At 35.8% G+C, this 16,784-nt stretch overlaps 1 protein-coding gene across 1 annotated transcript in view; it reads left to right on the top strand.

The window, feature by feature from the left end:
• The window catches only part of LOC123540119 (G-protein coupled receptor GRL101-like), a 329,156-nt gene that overhangs the window by 215,673 nt on the left and 96,699 nt on the right, over positions 1-16,784 (top strand). The window contains exon 11 of the mRNA XM_053526350.1: positions 339-455. Coding sequence (XP_053382325.1) covers positions 339-455 — 117 coding nt within the window. The remainder of the gene's footprint in view (positions 1-338; positions 456-16,784) is intronic.

Genomic DNA, 16,784 nt, shown 5'->3' with positions numbered 1-16,784 from the left:
ATACAGATATGGTTTCCGTGTATGTGGAGCCATAACACGTACTTTCTCAGGGTAAAACAACCATTTAGTTAATACAGTTCTGGGTTCCGTGTAGGTGGAGCTATAACACGTACTTTCTCAGGGTAAAACAACCATTTAGTTAATACAGTTCTGGTTTCCATGTATGTGGAGCTTTGACACGCACTTTGTCTGAGTAAAACAACCATTTAGTTAATACAGTTCTGGTTTCCATGTATGTGGAGCTTTTACACGCACTTTGTCAGGGCAAAACAACCATACAGTTGATGAGTCATATTGTAAATCTAGCCTTCTCTTTATAATTGTGATGTTTTGTTTAGAGAAACACTCGTGTCCGTTTGGGACGTCAGCCTGTCAAACTGGGCAGTGTATACCGCAGGAATATTGGTGCGACTATAATCGGGATTGTCCGGACTTCTCCGACGAAAATGACTGTGGTAAGTTGCCTTTAGCGTAGTAGACATTTTATTAGATAAGTACAGCATGTGTATGAATACTTGTATGATATCCGTATACTTTTAATTGTCAGGAGGACTTATACACGCCTTTTCTGTAGGTTAATACATGTTTCGTAAGTACTTTGGAGACTCACATGAATTACTGCTTACTAAACTTCTATACCAATCCGTGTTCACTATAGTTAAATTGTAATTTACAGAATGTAATATTTATAGAGGATGAATACATGGAACAAGATCCTAAAAATAGCAACTCTTCACTGATCCTTGTTGTGTAGTTTTAATAAAGTTCCTTCACGTCGGATCCGGCAAAATACTTTGTAAACGCTAAAATGAAAAGTCATTATCGAAATAATCCCCACACTTTCTTGAAATAAAATAATCTTTTTATAGAAACTTCAACTGTAAAAGTTTTTAACTCCAAAGGTTTTAGTTTGAAAGCTCACCAGGTCAGAAAAGCATTGCATTATACTAGAGAAAAAAAGATTAATACATCCGACCAGTAAGGACAAGGCGCCTAGTTACGGGGGAGGAAGTGTCACACGAAGGATGGAGTTCTTCTGATAACCTGTCATGTTTTCTTCTGATAACTGTTACTATTACTGTTGTGCTATGCGTCAGAAAAAACTGTTTAGTCTAATAATCAGCCCCACTACTTTGAAAAGAAGACATTTTGAGTAAAATATCGAAATCGTTTGCTCATTCATACATATTATTCTTCTTATTCACGTTCTTCATCCGCAGCACATGCAGTAGAATAATTTTAGTGCAAAGTTGCAAACATATACCACTTTCTAACAATTTTATGCCCGATTTTTCAAATGTTACGGAATTCCGGTGATAACTTGAAGATGTCGCAGAGTTCTTATGATAACTTTTATTACTGCCAGGGTGTTTCTTGAGCTATGTTTAGATACCTTTTAGCTAATTTTATTATTTAAAAAGGGTGTTAACGATGTTCTAACGTAATATATTTATCCAAGGCACAGTATTGTGGTTATATAATGTACGGTATGTGTGTTTTTGAGTTCCAATGATAAGTTTTTAGTGTTATATTTGTTATTCTGACTAGATGTTACTTTTAAAGGGACTGTGTACGCTAATAATGATGATCTGGTTAACTATGGTTAATTTTTTTAAATACAAATTGCACATAAATGATGTACAGTGTTTAACAGTTACAGAAATATACTCTTATTTTCATTTCTAACACGATCCGCAGCAGTTGCTATATAAACATATAGCGAAATCGCCTATACATGAATCTACGATAAAATATAGCTGTTCCATTCCACCCTACGATTGTAACATGACTGTGAGATTCTATTCTGCTTCCGTTATATGCCGACTAAATACTCGACTTTTTCAGTGCTTAGCAGTAGTAATAAAATGTACATCAAATTTTCTGAAACAAACAATTTCTAACTGATGAATTTATTTGTTTATATTTTTACCGTAAGAAAATGTTTCAGCCCGGTAAGTTTCAACCTCAACATCAGTGCATCTATCTGGTCGTGTACGTAGTTTACAATTTCTGCGCTGTAAGCACCACGAATGTCGACTAGATTCTACTTTGACATTACTAAAATAAAATTATAATTCATGTTCCAATCTTCCAGACTCAAGTGTTTACGTGTTTATATGCCGCAATGTTCTGGCGTGTATGTTTCAGTGCCATCATGTAGTGACGTGTAGTATTTTAAGAAACTGCATATATATAAGGTTTGAATAAAGTATTTACATCTGATTTCTATATCTGACCTTAGATATTATTGAAAATAGCATTTTCACAACTTAATACTTTAATCAAAATTTAATGAATATCGGAAAATTCCGTTTTATGCAACGCTTACCATTCGTGTGAGGTTTTTGTAATAGCATATGGCCAGCCGAATGACATATTGAGCTAAAATGTAGTGCTGTAAAATGCGCAGAATTTGCGTGGTAAGAATCGAAATAATAAATATGTTCCAATAATTTTATCAGTTAATAAAATATGGGCAGTCGTTCGGATGCGAATATTAAATCACTCGTGCTACGCACTCGTGATTTAATTATTACGCATCCGAACTCCTGCCCATATTTTATTAACTGATGAAATATAAGGACATATTTATTATTTCTAAATTAATTGGCTTGGAAATTACATTGTGGATTCTATTGTAAGAAAGTGCAGAATCCTCTTACTTTATAATATTTCCAGCTAAACTCTAAAATGCCATTCTATTCATCTTATAGCATTTAGATAGCACTTTAAAATTCACATTATTCACTTATAATGATATTCTATATGACAAATAGTATATGCACGTATGAGGATGACAACCCCCTATTTGGTACGCAGTATTCAGCGCATCGAAAATTATATGCATTCTGTAAGATGCAATGACAATAATGCAGTATTAACGCCAGTCACATTACGAACATGTCGGTTATCTGCCTCAAATCTGTGGTAAATATGCTATAGCATCATATGACTCATGTCAACTGATTACACATGAAGCGGTAGCTCGCTGTGTTGTGTAGTGTCGCATTGTGACTGTACTTTTTCAGTGTCAACTATATGAAGGATTTAAAATTATGATGGTAAAGCTATAATTATCATGGTAAATCATACTATATAGCATTATTTTTTATCATTAATCCGATCAACCACTTTAACAGACAGCCTCTGCAAACGAGCAAATAGATGTGCCCTAAATTAAAGATAACGGATTTGATTTCAATTCAGTGATCAATCAAAACGGAAACCAATAAATCGTTGTTCACGAACATTAGCACATCCATTGATAGAACGAAAAACTACAATTTACTGCATTTATTATCTATTCGTATTTTACTATATATGTCATTATACTGCATATAGTTATAAACTTTACAAAAGACTCATACCGTACATTATATAACCACAATACTGTGCCTTGGATAAATATATTACGTTAGAACATCGTTAACACCCTTTTTAAATAATAAAATTAGCTAAAAAGTATCTTAACATAGCTCAAGAAACACCCTGGCAGTAATAAAAGTTATCATAAGAACTCTGTGACATCTTCAGAGTTATCACCGGAATTCCGTAACATTTGAAAAATCGGGCATAAAATTGTTAGAAAGTGGTATATGTTTGCAACTTTGCACTAAATTATTTTACTGCATGTGCTGCGGATTAAGAACGTGAATAAGAAGAATAATATATATGAATGAGCAAACGATTTCGATATTTTACTCAAAATGTCTTCTTTTCAAAGTAGTGGGGCTGATTATTAGACTAAACAGTTTTTTTCTGACGCATAGCACAAGACATCAGGCAACCTTGATCATCAAACTTTAGTTTTACACCCCATTCTCTCTATTTAAAGATCAATAATTACCATTTTTTCTACGATTCCTTGGCACGTCATTCAGAAATCAGACGTACTCCGTAACGTTTTCCAGGAACTCCGTAACAGTTATCAGAAGAAAACATGACAGGTTATCAGAAGAACTCCATCCTTCGTGTGACACTTCCTCCTCCGTGCTAGTAGTTCAGACAAGCGTGCATATTTCACAACGAATCCACACAATGAAGTTAGTTTCAGTCCTGCTTTATATACACCCAGGAACTGCAATACATATTGGAACCGGTTTAACATTAACCCGATGAAACTGTGACTTCAAATCGCTGTTATCTTGTCACACAAAAATAGTTGTGATATTTAAATCGTTGTATATACGTATAAATTGGCTCAGTTCACCACATTACATCAAAGTTATATTATAGTCTAGGAGCGATATAGTTGAAACTCGGTATCTCGAATTCCAAGGAATCGAGAGTTTTACTTTGAGGTAACCGAAATCCGACTTAAAATGATATTTTGCGCACGTGTTTCTGGACATAAAATGTCTTCGCGATAACCGGATTCTTTTATAGATAAGCAAGTTCGAGATATCGAGTTTCATATATAGTTGGAGAGAATCAAATTCGCACTGCACTAAGCTTTCATTGTACATCATTGAGAAGGCATGCTGAAGCTTTCAATGAACACCATTGAGAAAGCATGCTGAAGCTTTCAATGTACACCATTGAGAAGTCATGCTGAAGCTTTCAATGTATATCATTGAGAAGGCATGCTAAAGCTTTCAATGTATATCATTGCGTAATCTTGCTGAAGCTTTCATTGTACATCATAGAGAAGGCATGCAGAAGCTTTCAATGCACACCATAGAGAAGTCATGCTGAAGCTTTCAATGTATATCATTGAGAAGGCATGCTAAAGCTTTCAATGTATATCATTGCGTAATCTTGCTGAAGCTTTCATTGTACATCATAGAGAAGGCATGCAGAAGCTTTCAATGCACACTATTGAGAAGGCATGCTGAAGCTTTCAGTGTATATCATTGAGAAGTAATGCTGAAGCTTTCAATGTACATCGTTGAGAAGTCATGCTGAAGCTTTCAATGTATATCATTGGGAAGGCATGCTGAAGCTTTCAATGTATATCAATGGGAAGGCATGCTGAAGCTTTCAATGTACACCATTGAGAAGTCATGCTGAAGCTTTCAATGTATATCATTGGGAAGGCATGCTGAAGCTTTCAATGTATATCACTGAGAAGTCATGCTGAAGCTTTCAATGTATATCATTGGGAAGGCATGCTGAAGCTTTCAATGTACACCATTGAGAAGGCATGCTGAAGCTTTCAATGTATATCATTGGGAAGGCATGCTGAAGCTTTCAATGTACATCACTGAGAAGGCATGCTGAAGCTTTCAATGTACATCAATGAGAAGGCATGCTGAAGCTTTCAATGTACATCATTGGGAAGGCATGCTGAAGCTTTCAATGTACATCACTGAGAAGTCATGCTGAAGCTTTCAATGTATATCATTGGGAAGCATGCTGAAGCTTTCAATGTATATCATTGGGAAGGCATGCTGAAGCTTTCAATGTACATCATTGAGAAGGTTTCAATGTACATCATAGAGAAGGCATGCTGAAGCTTTCAATGTACATCAATGAGAAGGCATGCTGAAGCTTTCAATGTACATCATTGGGAAGGCATGCTGAAGCTTTCAATGTACATCACTGAGAAGTCATGCTGAAGCTTTCAATGTATATCATTGGGAAGGCATGCTGAAGCTTTCAATGTACATCAATGAGAAGGCATGCTGAAGCTTTCAATGTACACCATTGAGAAGGCATGCTGAAGCTTTCAATGTATATCATTGAGAAGGCATGCTGAAGCTTTCAATACACATTATTGAGAAGGCATATTGAAGCTTTCAATGTGCACCATTGAGAAGGCATGCTGAAGCTTTCAATGTACACCACTGAGAAGGCATGCTGAAGCTTTCAATGTACACAATTGAGAAGTCATGCTGAAGCTTTCAATGTATATCTTTGGGAAGGCATGCTGAATCTTTCAATGTATATCACTGAGAAGGCATGCGCTGAAGCTTTCAATGTACACCATTAAGAGGGCATGCTGAAGCTTTCAATGTATATCATTGAGAAGGCATGCTGAAGCTTTCAATACACATCATTGAGAAGGCATACTGAAGCTTTCATTGTACACCATTGAGAAGGCATGCTGAAGCTTTCAATGTACACCATTGAGAAGTCATGCTGAAGATTTCAATGTATATCATTGAGAAGGCATGCTGAAGCTTTCAATGTATACCATTGTTTAATCATGCTGAAGCTTTCATTGTACATCATAGAGAAGACATGCAGAAGCTTTCAATGTACATCATTGAGATAATATTATTGAGAAGGCATGCGGAAGCTTTCAATGTACACCATTTAGAATGCATGCTGAAGCTTTCAATGTACATCATTGAGAAGTCGTGTCGAAGCTTTCAATGTATATCATTTAGAAGGCATGCTGAAGCTTTCCATGTATATCATTGCGTAATCATGCTGAAGCTTTCAATGTTCATCATAGAGAAGGCATGCTGAAGCTTTCAATGTACGTTATTGAGAAGGCATGCTTAAGCTTTAAATGTACATCACTGAGAAGTCATGCTGAAGCTTTCAATGTTTATCATTGCATTATCATGCTTAAGCTTTCATTGTACATCATAGAGAAGGCATGCTGAAGCTTTCAATGTACATTATTGAGAAGTCATGCTGAAGCTTTCATTGTACATCATAGAGAAGGCATGCTGAAGCTTTCATTGTACATCATAGAGAAGGCATGCTGAAGCTTTCAATGTATATCATTGCGTAATCATGCTGAAGCTTTTATTGTACATCATAGAGAAGGCATGCTGAAGCTTTCAATGTACATCATTGAGAAGTCATGCTGAAGCTTTCAATGTACATTTTTGTACATCATTGAGAAGGCTTGCTTAAGCTTTCAATGTATATTATTGAGAAGTCATGCTGAAGCTTTCAATGTTCATCATTGAGAAGACTTGCTGAAGCTTTCAATGTACATCAATGAGAAGTCATGCTGAAGCTTTCGATGTTCATTGTGTAGCCATGCTAAAGTTTTCAATGTACAACAATGTATAGGCTTGCTGAAGCTTTCAATGTAAATTATTTTGTAGGTTTGCTGAAGGTTTCGATGTACGCCAATGTGTAGGCCTGCTGAAGTTTTCAATGTATATCAATTTTTAGGCATGTCGAAGCTTTCAATATACATTATTTTGTACATTTGAAAGTGGTTTCAATGAGCATCAATGTTTATGCTTGCCAGAGCTTTCAATGTACATCAACGTTAAAGTTTTCCGAAGCTTCCAGTGGACATTAATGTTTAGGCCTGCCGGACTATCTGAACATCGATGTTTAGGTTTGCCAAAGCTTTCAATGTACATCAACGTTAAAGTTTTGCGAAGCTTCCAATTGACATTAATGTTTAGGCCTGCCGGACTATCTGAACATCGATGTTTAGGTTTGCCAAAGCTTTCAGTGAACATCAATTGATAGGCCTTCTGAAGCTTTCATAGAACACCAATGTGCAGGCCTACTAAAACTTTCAATGTGCATTAATTTATAGGTCTGCTAAAGCTTTTAATGTACGTCACACATCAATGTTACGCTTTTCCGAAACTTTCAGTAAACATCATTGTTTAGGTTTTCCAATGCTTTCAATGAGCATCATTTTGTAGGCCTGCTGGAGGTTTCAATAGACATCAATGTTACGGTTTTCCGAAACTTTCAGTAAACATCATTGTTTACGTTTTCCAATGCTTTCAATGAGCATCATTTTGTAGGCCTGCTGGAGGTTTCAATGAACATCAGTGCGTGAGCTAACAGAAGCTTTTAATGACAATTTGAGAAACGAGAGTACTTACATGACATTTACGATGTTTCAATGAAATTTTGCATGCCAAAACATTGATACCGTCATTGGAACACGACAGAGCCCAAGAATATTACAAGAGAGCACTTTACTTACGATACGAAATGATAAGCTTCTACCGTCCGGTGATAATTACACTAAACGAATTCATTGAAAATAATGACAGGAAAGGAAAGTCCGTCAGAACTTTATATTGGTTTAGGGGACAGTTAACATCTACTGAAAAAATAACATAGCATATACTTCAGGGAAAACATAGCATATGAAGACATGATAATTAAAATAAAGAAGTTTGACTAAAACCTTTTGCAACCAAGGACAAAATAAAATTGTTCTATTGGTGTCAATATGCCAGTGGCAGTTCAAAACTTAATTCATATAGATACTTATATTTCACAAGGAGTCACGCCAAGCCCTAGGAGATCTAAACATTGCTATCTAAAAGAATAAGACATATCCATTTAGATATATGCAATTACGTTTGGTCTTTTTCTTTCATATATCTTAAATATTTGACACTGAAAAGGCATTCTCTGAATCAAAAAGATGAAAGAAATATTGGATACCGTTATGAAAAAAACATTACCATAGAGAAAAGAAGGACCTTAAATTATCCAACTGCCAACCTCAGGTAAATTTGTATTATAACTGTATTATCAGAATGGACTGCGAATCAAGGCCTAATCATGCATCTTCTTATGTAAAAGTAATAAGTGAATGTACAGACTGAAGCGATTGTAACAATGCTCTATTTGGCATCAATGTAATAGGCAAAAGCGCATGGATTTTAAGTAAATAGGGAAATGAGCTAGGTAAATTTACTTTCTGTAATATCGGTCTTTAAGTCTTAAAGGACCGTCTCACGGCTGTTATAGTCTCCCCGTGCTTAGTGTTATGTTTTTTCCGGTCCTGTGGGATCAAGGAAAACATTCAACTTTACTGTAATAGAATTTTTAAGAGCGTAGTTACAGATTCAATTACCTCTCCTGAACAGACTCGGTTGTTATGTCGCTCGGTTGCGTTCTGTGCTTCAGATGGATCTATTCACAGATTTTATTAACTGCCACAACGGCAGTATTTAAGTGCCGTGTGGCGGTTGTAAAAATTCTCCACGTACTTAAAGACAGTGTTGTTATATTTTCTGATCCTTTGGGATTATGGAGAACATTCAGTTTAACTAAAACAGAATTCCGCTCAAGCCAATGCTAGGGGGCGTTAGGTTTTGGCACATTCCATTACCTCTCATGGACAGACTTAGTCAAACCGAGTCTGCATTATGTTGCTTGCTTGTGTTCTATGCTTCAAATGTATCTATTCACAGATGACATGGAATTTCCCTCAACGTCAATGTAAAAGTACGTCGGCCGTTATTCTCTCATCATTTTCCCTCTTCTTTTCTTACCTAACATATGATACGTAAATACGTAGCAACAGACATAAGACACAGCATGTGAAGATATAAGATACAGTATGCAATACATAAAACCTAGGAACTATTACGTAACAACTAAAAACAACCCCTAATAGGCTTCAGTGCAAGCATGCTGTTAGATTTCTGTAAGGATGCAACTAGCGATGTTATATTGCTTTCATTTAACAGCCAATATTAACTCATTTATCAGCTAGAACGAAAGGTTTCATAATCCAGTTTGCAACGAAGTTGATAGTGAAATAGATTTTGAGATACAAAACAGGCTTTATGTTACAAAGGCTATGCCTTAGATGACATTCGTTCGGTAATGATTGATTTACTCTATTTTTATGAAAGACAGGCAATTAGGACGGTGTACGCATCTTTGGAAACGTACTACTAGTCTTCTGTAAAATAATGAGTGTCTGTCTTGTATAGGTTGCTTATAGACCAGCGCGGAGAAATGGTTCTGAAATCCACAGAAATTTCCAATAGCCTTGTTTAACGTTACTCGAAGTAACTCATACAATTAAGGAATCATCACTCACATGACTAATAACTGAATTGTACTGTTTGGTAGTATAAAGTTTAAAATGGTTTGATCAGATATTTGTCTTTTGTCCTTGTATTTTAGCATTTGTGTAATGCTTAATTTGAGCCTTATTATGCAAACAAATTGTCTAATTAAGTTTAGTTGTTCTGAAAAAGAAATATTGTTCGCTTCTGTTCTACACATTTACTGCTCTTTTCAACACTTCATGGTGATATTATACGCTTCATTTTAATAAATTGGTTTTTAAATTTTTATCTCTAATTATTTTTAAATGAAAGAAATGTATTAAAAATTGACATTATTCGCTGACATCGTTTGTTAACACTATGAGCTGTCATTTTTTGTTGTCACTATTTGCTGACACTATTTGCTGTAACCTTTTGCTGTAACAATTTGCTGACATTTTGCAGTCATTATATGCAAGCGTAATTTGCTCACACTATTTGCTCTCATTATTTGTTGTTATGATCTGCAATCATTAACTCATTATTTGCTGACATAATTTGCTTTCATTATTTTGCTATTAGTTTTAGCTCACCCGAGTTCAAGGTGAACTATTTTAAATAACCTACTGGGTGCCGACCAGTCACCGGACAGTAATCGGGGTTTTTCCATTGCCGATTTATAAAAAATGAACACAAAAACATGAAATTGCCCCGATAAAACTTCAGCTTATTTGTCTTCCGAAAATGTAAAAAACTCAAACAATCGGACGTAAAACATCAGATATTTTGAGGCGCAAAAGGGGTAATGAAATACACTACATCAAACAACAAGGTGGAATAGTCACCGGACAAATATTTCGAAGACTGATTATTTTTATTTGACGATGACAGTTGTACCGAAAAAAACTAATTATGTCCATCTGTCTTCTACGCCTTCTAGAAACATGTTTTCATGCACATTCAAAGTGTTAAACTATCCTCGGGGTCGAACTACATAACAGCAGTGATTTACCCATGTTACCATTTTAAACGAAATACTATCTGCAGAAAATACCTCGGTGCTATGCCACCATAAGGAGCCAACAATCAAATCTATTTCCGTTTTTGTTACTTTCGGAAAACCCAAGCAATCTATAAGTATATTTTTATACAAATGAGGCTCGGAATGGATATAAATATATATTATTATATGCAAGGGCATTCGCTCGTGCGGTATTAACACATGACCTAGCAAATGATGCAGAATTCATTCATTTTGTAGAAATAGTACTGTTTTACCAATATGTGATCCAAGTGAGGAATGAATCAAAAAGAAAACTGTCGTCTGCAGTTCTAGGGGTCTGTGCTATACATGTAATTGTTTGAGCCCCACTTGGTGCCCCCCCCCCCCCCCCCAAAAAAAAATAAATCAAGTTGCGCATGCGCTCTGCCATTCCAATGCCTCAAGGTCAGAGGACAGCAGTTTTGTAAACACGGGTGAGAATTGGTACGATATTCCTCGTTTATACTTATTTGTCAGTCAATGTTGATATATGAAAATGAAAACAAAGTGCTGAATGTTTCCGATTAGCTGATTACTCCGATATAATCGAAGCAAAGCCGTAATTACTTTTGTCCAGTATATATTCCTGTCCGGTGACTGATAGGCACCAAGTAGTGTCCGTCGTCGTGTGTCGTCAACAATTTGACTGTTAACATTGTAGAGGTCACAGTTTTTTTTTCCAGACTATTACCCTCAATAAAATCTGAGACGAATTCGTTACTTGGTCATCTGGGGACAAAAACTGGGTCTCTAGGTCAATTAATAGGAAACCCTTGCCACATTTTCTAACTCATCTTTATGAAATTTTGTCAGAATGTTTGTCTGCAAGTCTAAAGTGGGTTACTTGCTGTCAAAACTAGGTCACTAGGTCAAATCGCAGAAAACAGTTTTAATAAGGAATCAATCCTATCGAGTTTCGTCGCAAAGCCAACTATAAAAGTGGCGGAAATTACCTGTAATACAATGCAATATGGGCAGTGTTGTTTTTATTCCAAAATTTTCCTTTAAATTTCGTACGCCAAGCGACGAAAATCTGGATCGATCCCTTTACGGTAACATGCGATATACCGAATGAGATAGTTACTATCGAATTAAAAACTGTGTCCTTCCGAACTGTCATTATACAGTTCTTTTCAAATGTTGTGGGATAAGTTGAAGTTGGGTCGATTACCGATTGAGGCAGTGCCTTATTTCATATTACTATAGACTGTAGAGGACACATTTTCTGTTTGATCTTCTTAAACGGAAAGAAAAACCTGAAAATGTGTTAATTTGATATGAAAGCCATTCTCAAGCTTTTATAACGCTGAAAGAATTTTTAAAATCGGATAACTATTGAAAAAGATATGGCAGTTTGAAATTTAAGAATCATGGAGGCAGCCGTTTTAGTATGTTTATGACGTCATTTACACACTGCTGAATTCTTTATTTAACAATAACCTTTCAAATAGATTAATTTCATATGTTTCTTGAGTGTAAGATGTAAATCATGGTAATTTCTTTTATTATAGCTTGAAAAGGTAGAAAAATTGTTTCACAGAAATAAGTAAATACAGTTCAAATATGTTGCTAGAAATTTAAGATTTAAGAAATCCGCTATTTTGATTTTTGTTGTCATGGAAACAAAATGGCCGTCAATTTGATCAAATATTTAAATGCTCATAATTCTCATTTTTAAGCCAATTTTGAAAATTCTTTCACTTCATTAAATGGGTCAAGAAATTCTAGCAGACGAAATTAACATAAGAACAATATTGCCTTTCCTTTTAAAACTTTTTCATTATGTTTGTCTCTATTAAATCTCTAGTTCAAGTTTAAAACTTGGTCACCAGAGGTCAAAAACTACGTTAAGTCATAGAAAAATATTGTTAACACTCTTGTTTCGACATTTTCTGTTTGATTTTCATAAAACTTTGTAAGAATGTTTGTCTCTGGTACATCTAGTTAAGTTTCAAAATTTAATAACTAGGTCACTAGGTAACGTCATAGAAGAAACATTGATAACACTATAGAGGCCACGTTTTCTAAACAAAATCAGAATGTTTTCTCCGGTAAATCTAAATTAAGTGTAAACTGGGTTAACTTATATCAAAAACTAGATCACTGGGTCAAATCTCAGAAAAACATTGTTAACACTCTAGAAGCCACACTTTGTGTTTGTCCTTCTTAAGAATTTCTCAGAACGTTTTTTTTCTATCAACTCTAGTTCAAGTTTAAAAATAGAATACCAGGAGTGAAAAAAAAATATCACTAGGTCAACTCATAGAGAAACCATTTAGATGCCATATATTTTTGTATAGGTTTCTTCTTTTACTGCTTGAATTTTGAGTACCCTTTCACTTTTTATGGATGATTACTTTTTGATGACTTTGCAAAACGTCCTTAATCATTAGTTTAAGTTGGAGGATAAACAGGATACAGAAGACTGCTAGTAGTGTTAGTTGGAGGATAAACAGGATACAGAAGACTGCTAGTAGTGTTAGTTGGAGGATAAACAGGATACAGAAGACTGCTAGTAGTGTTAGTTGGAGGATAAACAGGATACAGAAGACTGCTAGCAGTGTTAGTTGGAGGATAAACAAGATACAGAAGACTGCTAGTAGTGTTAGTTGGAGGATAAACAAGATACAGAAGACTGCTAGTAGTGTTAGTTGGAGGATAAACAGAAGACTGCTAGTAGTGTTAGTTGGAGGATAAACAGGATACAGAAGACGGCTAGTAGTGTTAGTTGGAGGATAAACAGGATACAGAAGACTGCTAGTAGTTTTAGATGGAGGATAAACAGGATACAGAAGCCTGCTAGTAGTTTTTGTTTGTTTGTTTTGGGTTTAACGCCGTTTTTCAACAGTATTTCAGTCATGTAACGGCGGGCAGTTAACCTAACCAGTGTTCCTGGATTCTGTACCAGTACAAACCTGTTCTCCGCAAGTAACTGCCAACTTCCCCACATGAATCAGAGGTGGAGGACTAATGATTTCAGACACAATGTCGTTTATCAAATAGTCACGGAGAACATACGCCCCGCCCGAGGATCGAACTCACGACCCCGCGATCCGTAGACCGACGCTCTACCTACTGAGCTAAGCGGGCGGGCGCTAGTAGTTTTAGTTGGAGGATAAACAGGATACAGAAGACTGCTAGTAGTGTTAGTTGGATGATAAACAAGATGCAGAAGACTGCTAGTAGTTTTAGATGGAGGATAAACAGGATACAGAAGACTGCTAGTAGTTTCTAATTGAGGACAAACAAGATACAGAAGACTGCTTGTAGTGTAAGTTGGAGGATAAACAGGATACAGAAGACTGCTAGTAGTGTTAGTTGGAAGATAAACAGGATACAGAAGACTGCTAGTAGTGTTAGTTGGAGGATAAACAGGATACAGAAGACTGCTAGTAGTTTTAGATGGAGGATAAACAGGATACAGAAGACTGCTAGTAGTTTTAGTTGGAGGATAAACAGGATACAGAAGACTGCTAGTAGTTTTAGTTGGAGAATAAACAGGATACAGAAGACTGCTAGAAGTGTTAGTTGGAGGATAAACAAGATGCAGAAGACTGTAAGTAGTTTTAGATGGAGGATAAACAGGATACAGAAGACTGCTAGTAGTTTCTGATTGAGGATGAACAAAATACATAAGACTGTTAGCAGTTTTAGTTGGAGGATAAACAGGATACAGAAGACTGTAAGTGGTTTTAGTTTGAGGATCAGATAGATACAGAAGACAGCTAGTAGTTTTGGTTGAAGGATACTCGTATTAGTTGGCGGATAAGCAAGATACAGAAGACTGCTAGTTTCTTAAAATAAAGTAAAGATAACAATCAAAAGCAAAATGGTTAGAAGATGTTTCCAGATTAATAATGACTACAGTCTTCTGTATCCTGTTTATCCTCCATCTAAAACTACTAGAAATCTTTGTATTCTGTTTATCCTCCATCTAAAACTACTTACAGTCTTCTGCATCTTGTTTATCCTCCAATTTCAACTACTTACAGCCTTCTGTGTCCTGTTTATCCTCCATCTAAAACTACTAGCAATCCTTTGTTTCCTGTTTATCTTCCAACTTCAACTAATTACAAGTCTTCTGTATCCTGTTTATCCTCTATCTAAAACGACTAGCAGTCTTATGTATTCTGTTCATCCTGAATCTAAAACTACTAGCAGTCTTCTGTATCCTGTTTATCCTCCATCTAAAACTACTAGTAGTCTTTTGTATCCTGTTTATCCTCCAACTTCAAATACTTACCGTCTTCTGTATCCTGTTTATCCTCCATCTAAAACTACTAGCAGTCTTTTGTATCTTGTTTAGTCTCCAACTTACTACTTAAAGTCTTCTGTATATCCTCCAACTTAAACTACTAGCAGACTTCTGTATCCTGTTCATCCTGCATCTAAAACTACTTACAGTCTTCTGCATCTTGTTTATCCTCCATCTAAAACTACTTACAGTCTTCTTTATCCTGTATATCTTCCAACTAAAACTACTTACAGTCATCTGCATCTTGTTTATCCTCCATCTAAAACTACTAGAAGTCTTCTGTATCCTGTTTATCCTCCAACTGAAAATACTTACAGTCTTCTTTATCCCGTTTATCTTCCATCTAAAGCTACTTACATTCTTCTGTATCCTGTTTATCCTCCAACTAAAATACTTACACTCTTCTTTATCCCGTTTATCCTCCATCTAAAACTACTTACAGTCTTCTGTATCCTTTTTATCCTCCAACTTAAACTAATTACAGTCTTCTGTATCCTGTTTTTCCTCCAACTAAAACTACTTTCACTCTTCTTTATCCCGTTTATCCTCCGTCTAAAATTACTTACATTCTTCTGTATCCTGTTTATCTTCCAACTAAAAATACTTACACTCTTCTTTATCCCGTTTATCCTCCATCTAAAACTACTAACAGTCTTCTGTATCCTGTTTATCCTCCAAATCAAACTACTTACAGTCTTCTGTATCTTGTTTATCCTCGATCTAAAACTACAAGAAGTCTTCTGTATCCTGTCTATCATCCAACCTAAACTATTTACAGTCTTCTGTATCCTGTTTATCCTCCAACTAAAAATACTTACACTCTTCTTAATCCCGTTTATCCTCCATCTAAAACTACTTACAGTCTGCTGTATCCTGTTTATCCTCCAACCTAAACTACTTACAGTCTTCTGTATCCTGTTTATCCTCCAACTTAAACCCGCCCGCTTAGCTCAATAGGGAGAGCGTCGGTCTACGAATCGTTGGGTCGTGAGTTCAATCCTCGGGCGGGGCGTATGTTCTCCGTGGCGATTTGGTAAAAGACATTGTCTGAAGTCATTCGTCCTCCACCTCTGATTCTTGTGGGGAAGTTGGCAGTTACTTGTTGAAAACAGGTTTGTACCGGTACAGAATCTAAGAACACCGGTTAGATTAACTGCCCGCCGTTACATGAATGAAATACCGTTGAAAAACGGCGTTAAACCAAAAGCAAACAAACAAACTTACAGTCTTCTGCATCTTGTTTATCCTCCATCTAAAACTACTTACAGTCTTCTGTATCTTGTTTATCCTCCAACTTAAACTACTTACATTCTTCTGCATCTTGTTTATCCTCCAACTTAAACTACTTACAATCTTCTGCATCTTGTTTATCCTCCATCTTAACTATTTACAGTTTTCTGTATCCTGTTTATCCTCCAACTGAAACTAGTTACAGTCTTCTGCATCTTTTTTATCCTCCAACTTACTACTTAAAGTCTTCTGTATATCCTCCAACTTAAACTACTAGCAGTTTTCTGTATCCTGTTCATCCTGCATCTAAAACTACTTACAATCTTCTGCATCTTGTTTATCCTCCATCTAAAATTACTAGCAGTCTTCTCTATCCTGTATATCTTCCAACTAAAACTACTTACAGTCATCTGCATCTTGTTTATCCTCCACCACACACTACTAGAAGTCTTCTGTATCCTGTTTATCCTCCAACTAAAAAAACCTACAGTCTTCTTTATCCTGTTTATCCTCCATCTAAAACTACTTACAAACTTCTGTATCCTGTTTATCCTCCAACTTAAAATACTTACAGTCTTCTTTATCC

This window comes from Mercenaria mercenaria, chromosome 16, assembly GCF_021730395.1.
Source record: "Mercenaria mercenaria strain notata chromosome 16, MADL_Memer_1, whole genome shotgun sequence".
NCBI lineage: Eukaryota > Metazoa > Mollusca > Bivalvia > Venerida > Veneridae > Mercenaria > Mercenaria mercenaria.
Note: the sequence above shows the minus strand (reverse complement) of the source record. Positions and strands in the feature narration are given on the sequence as shown.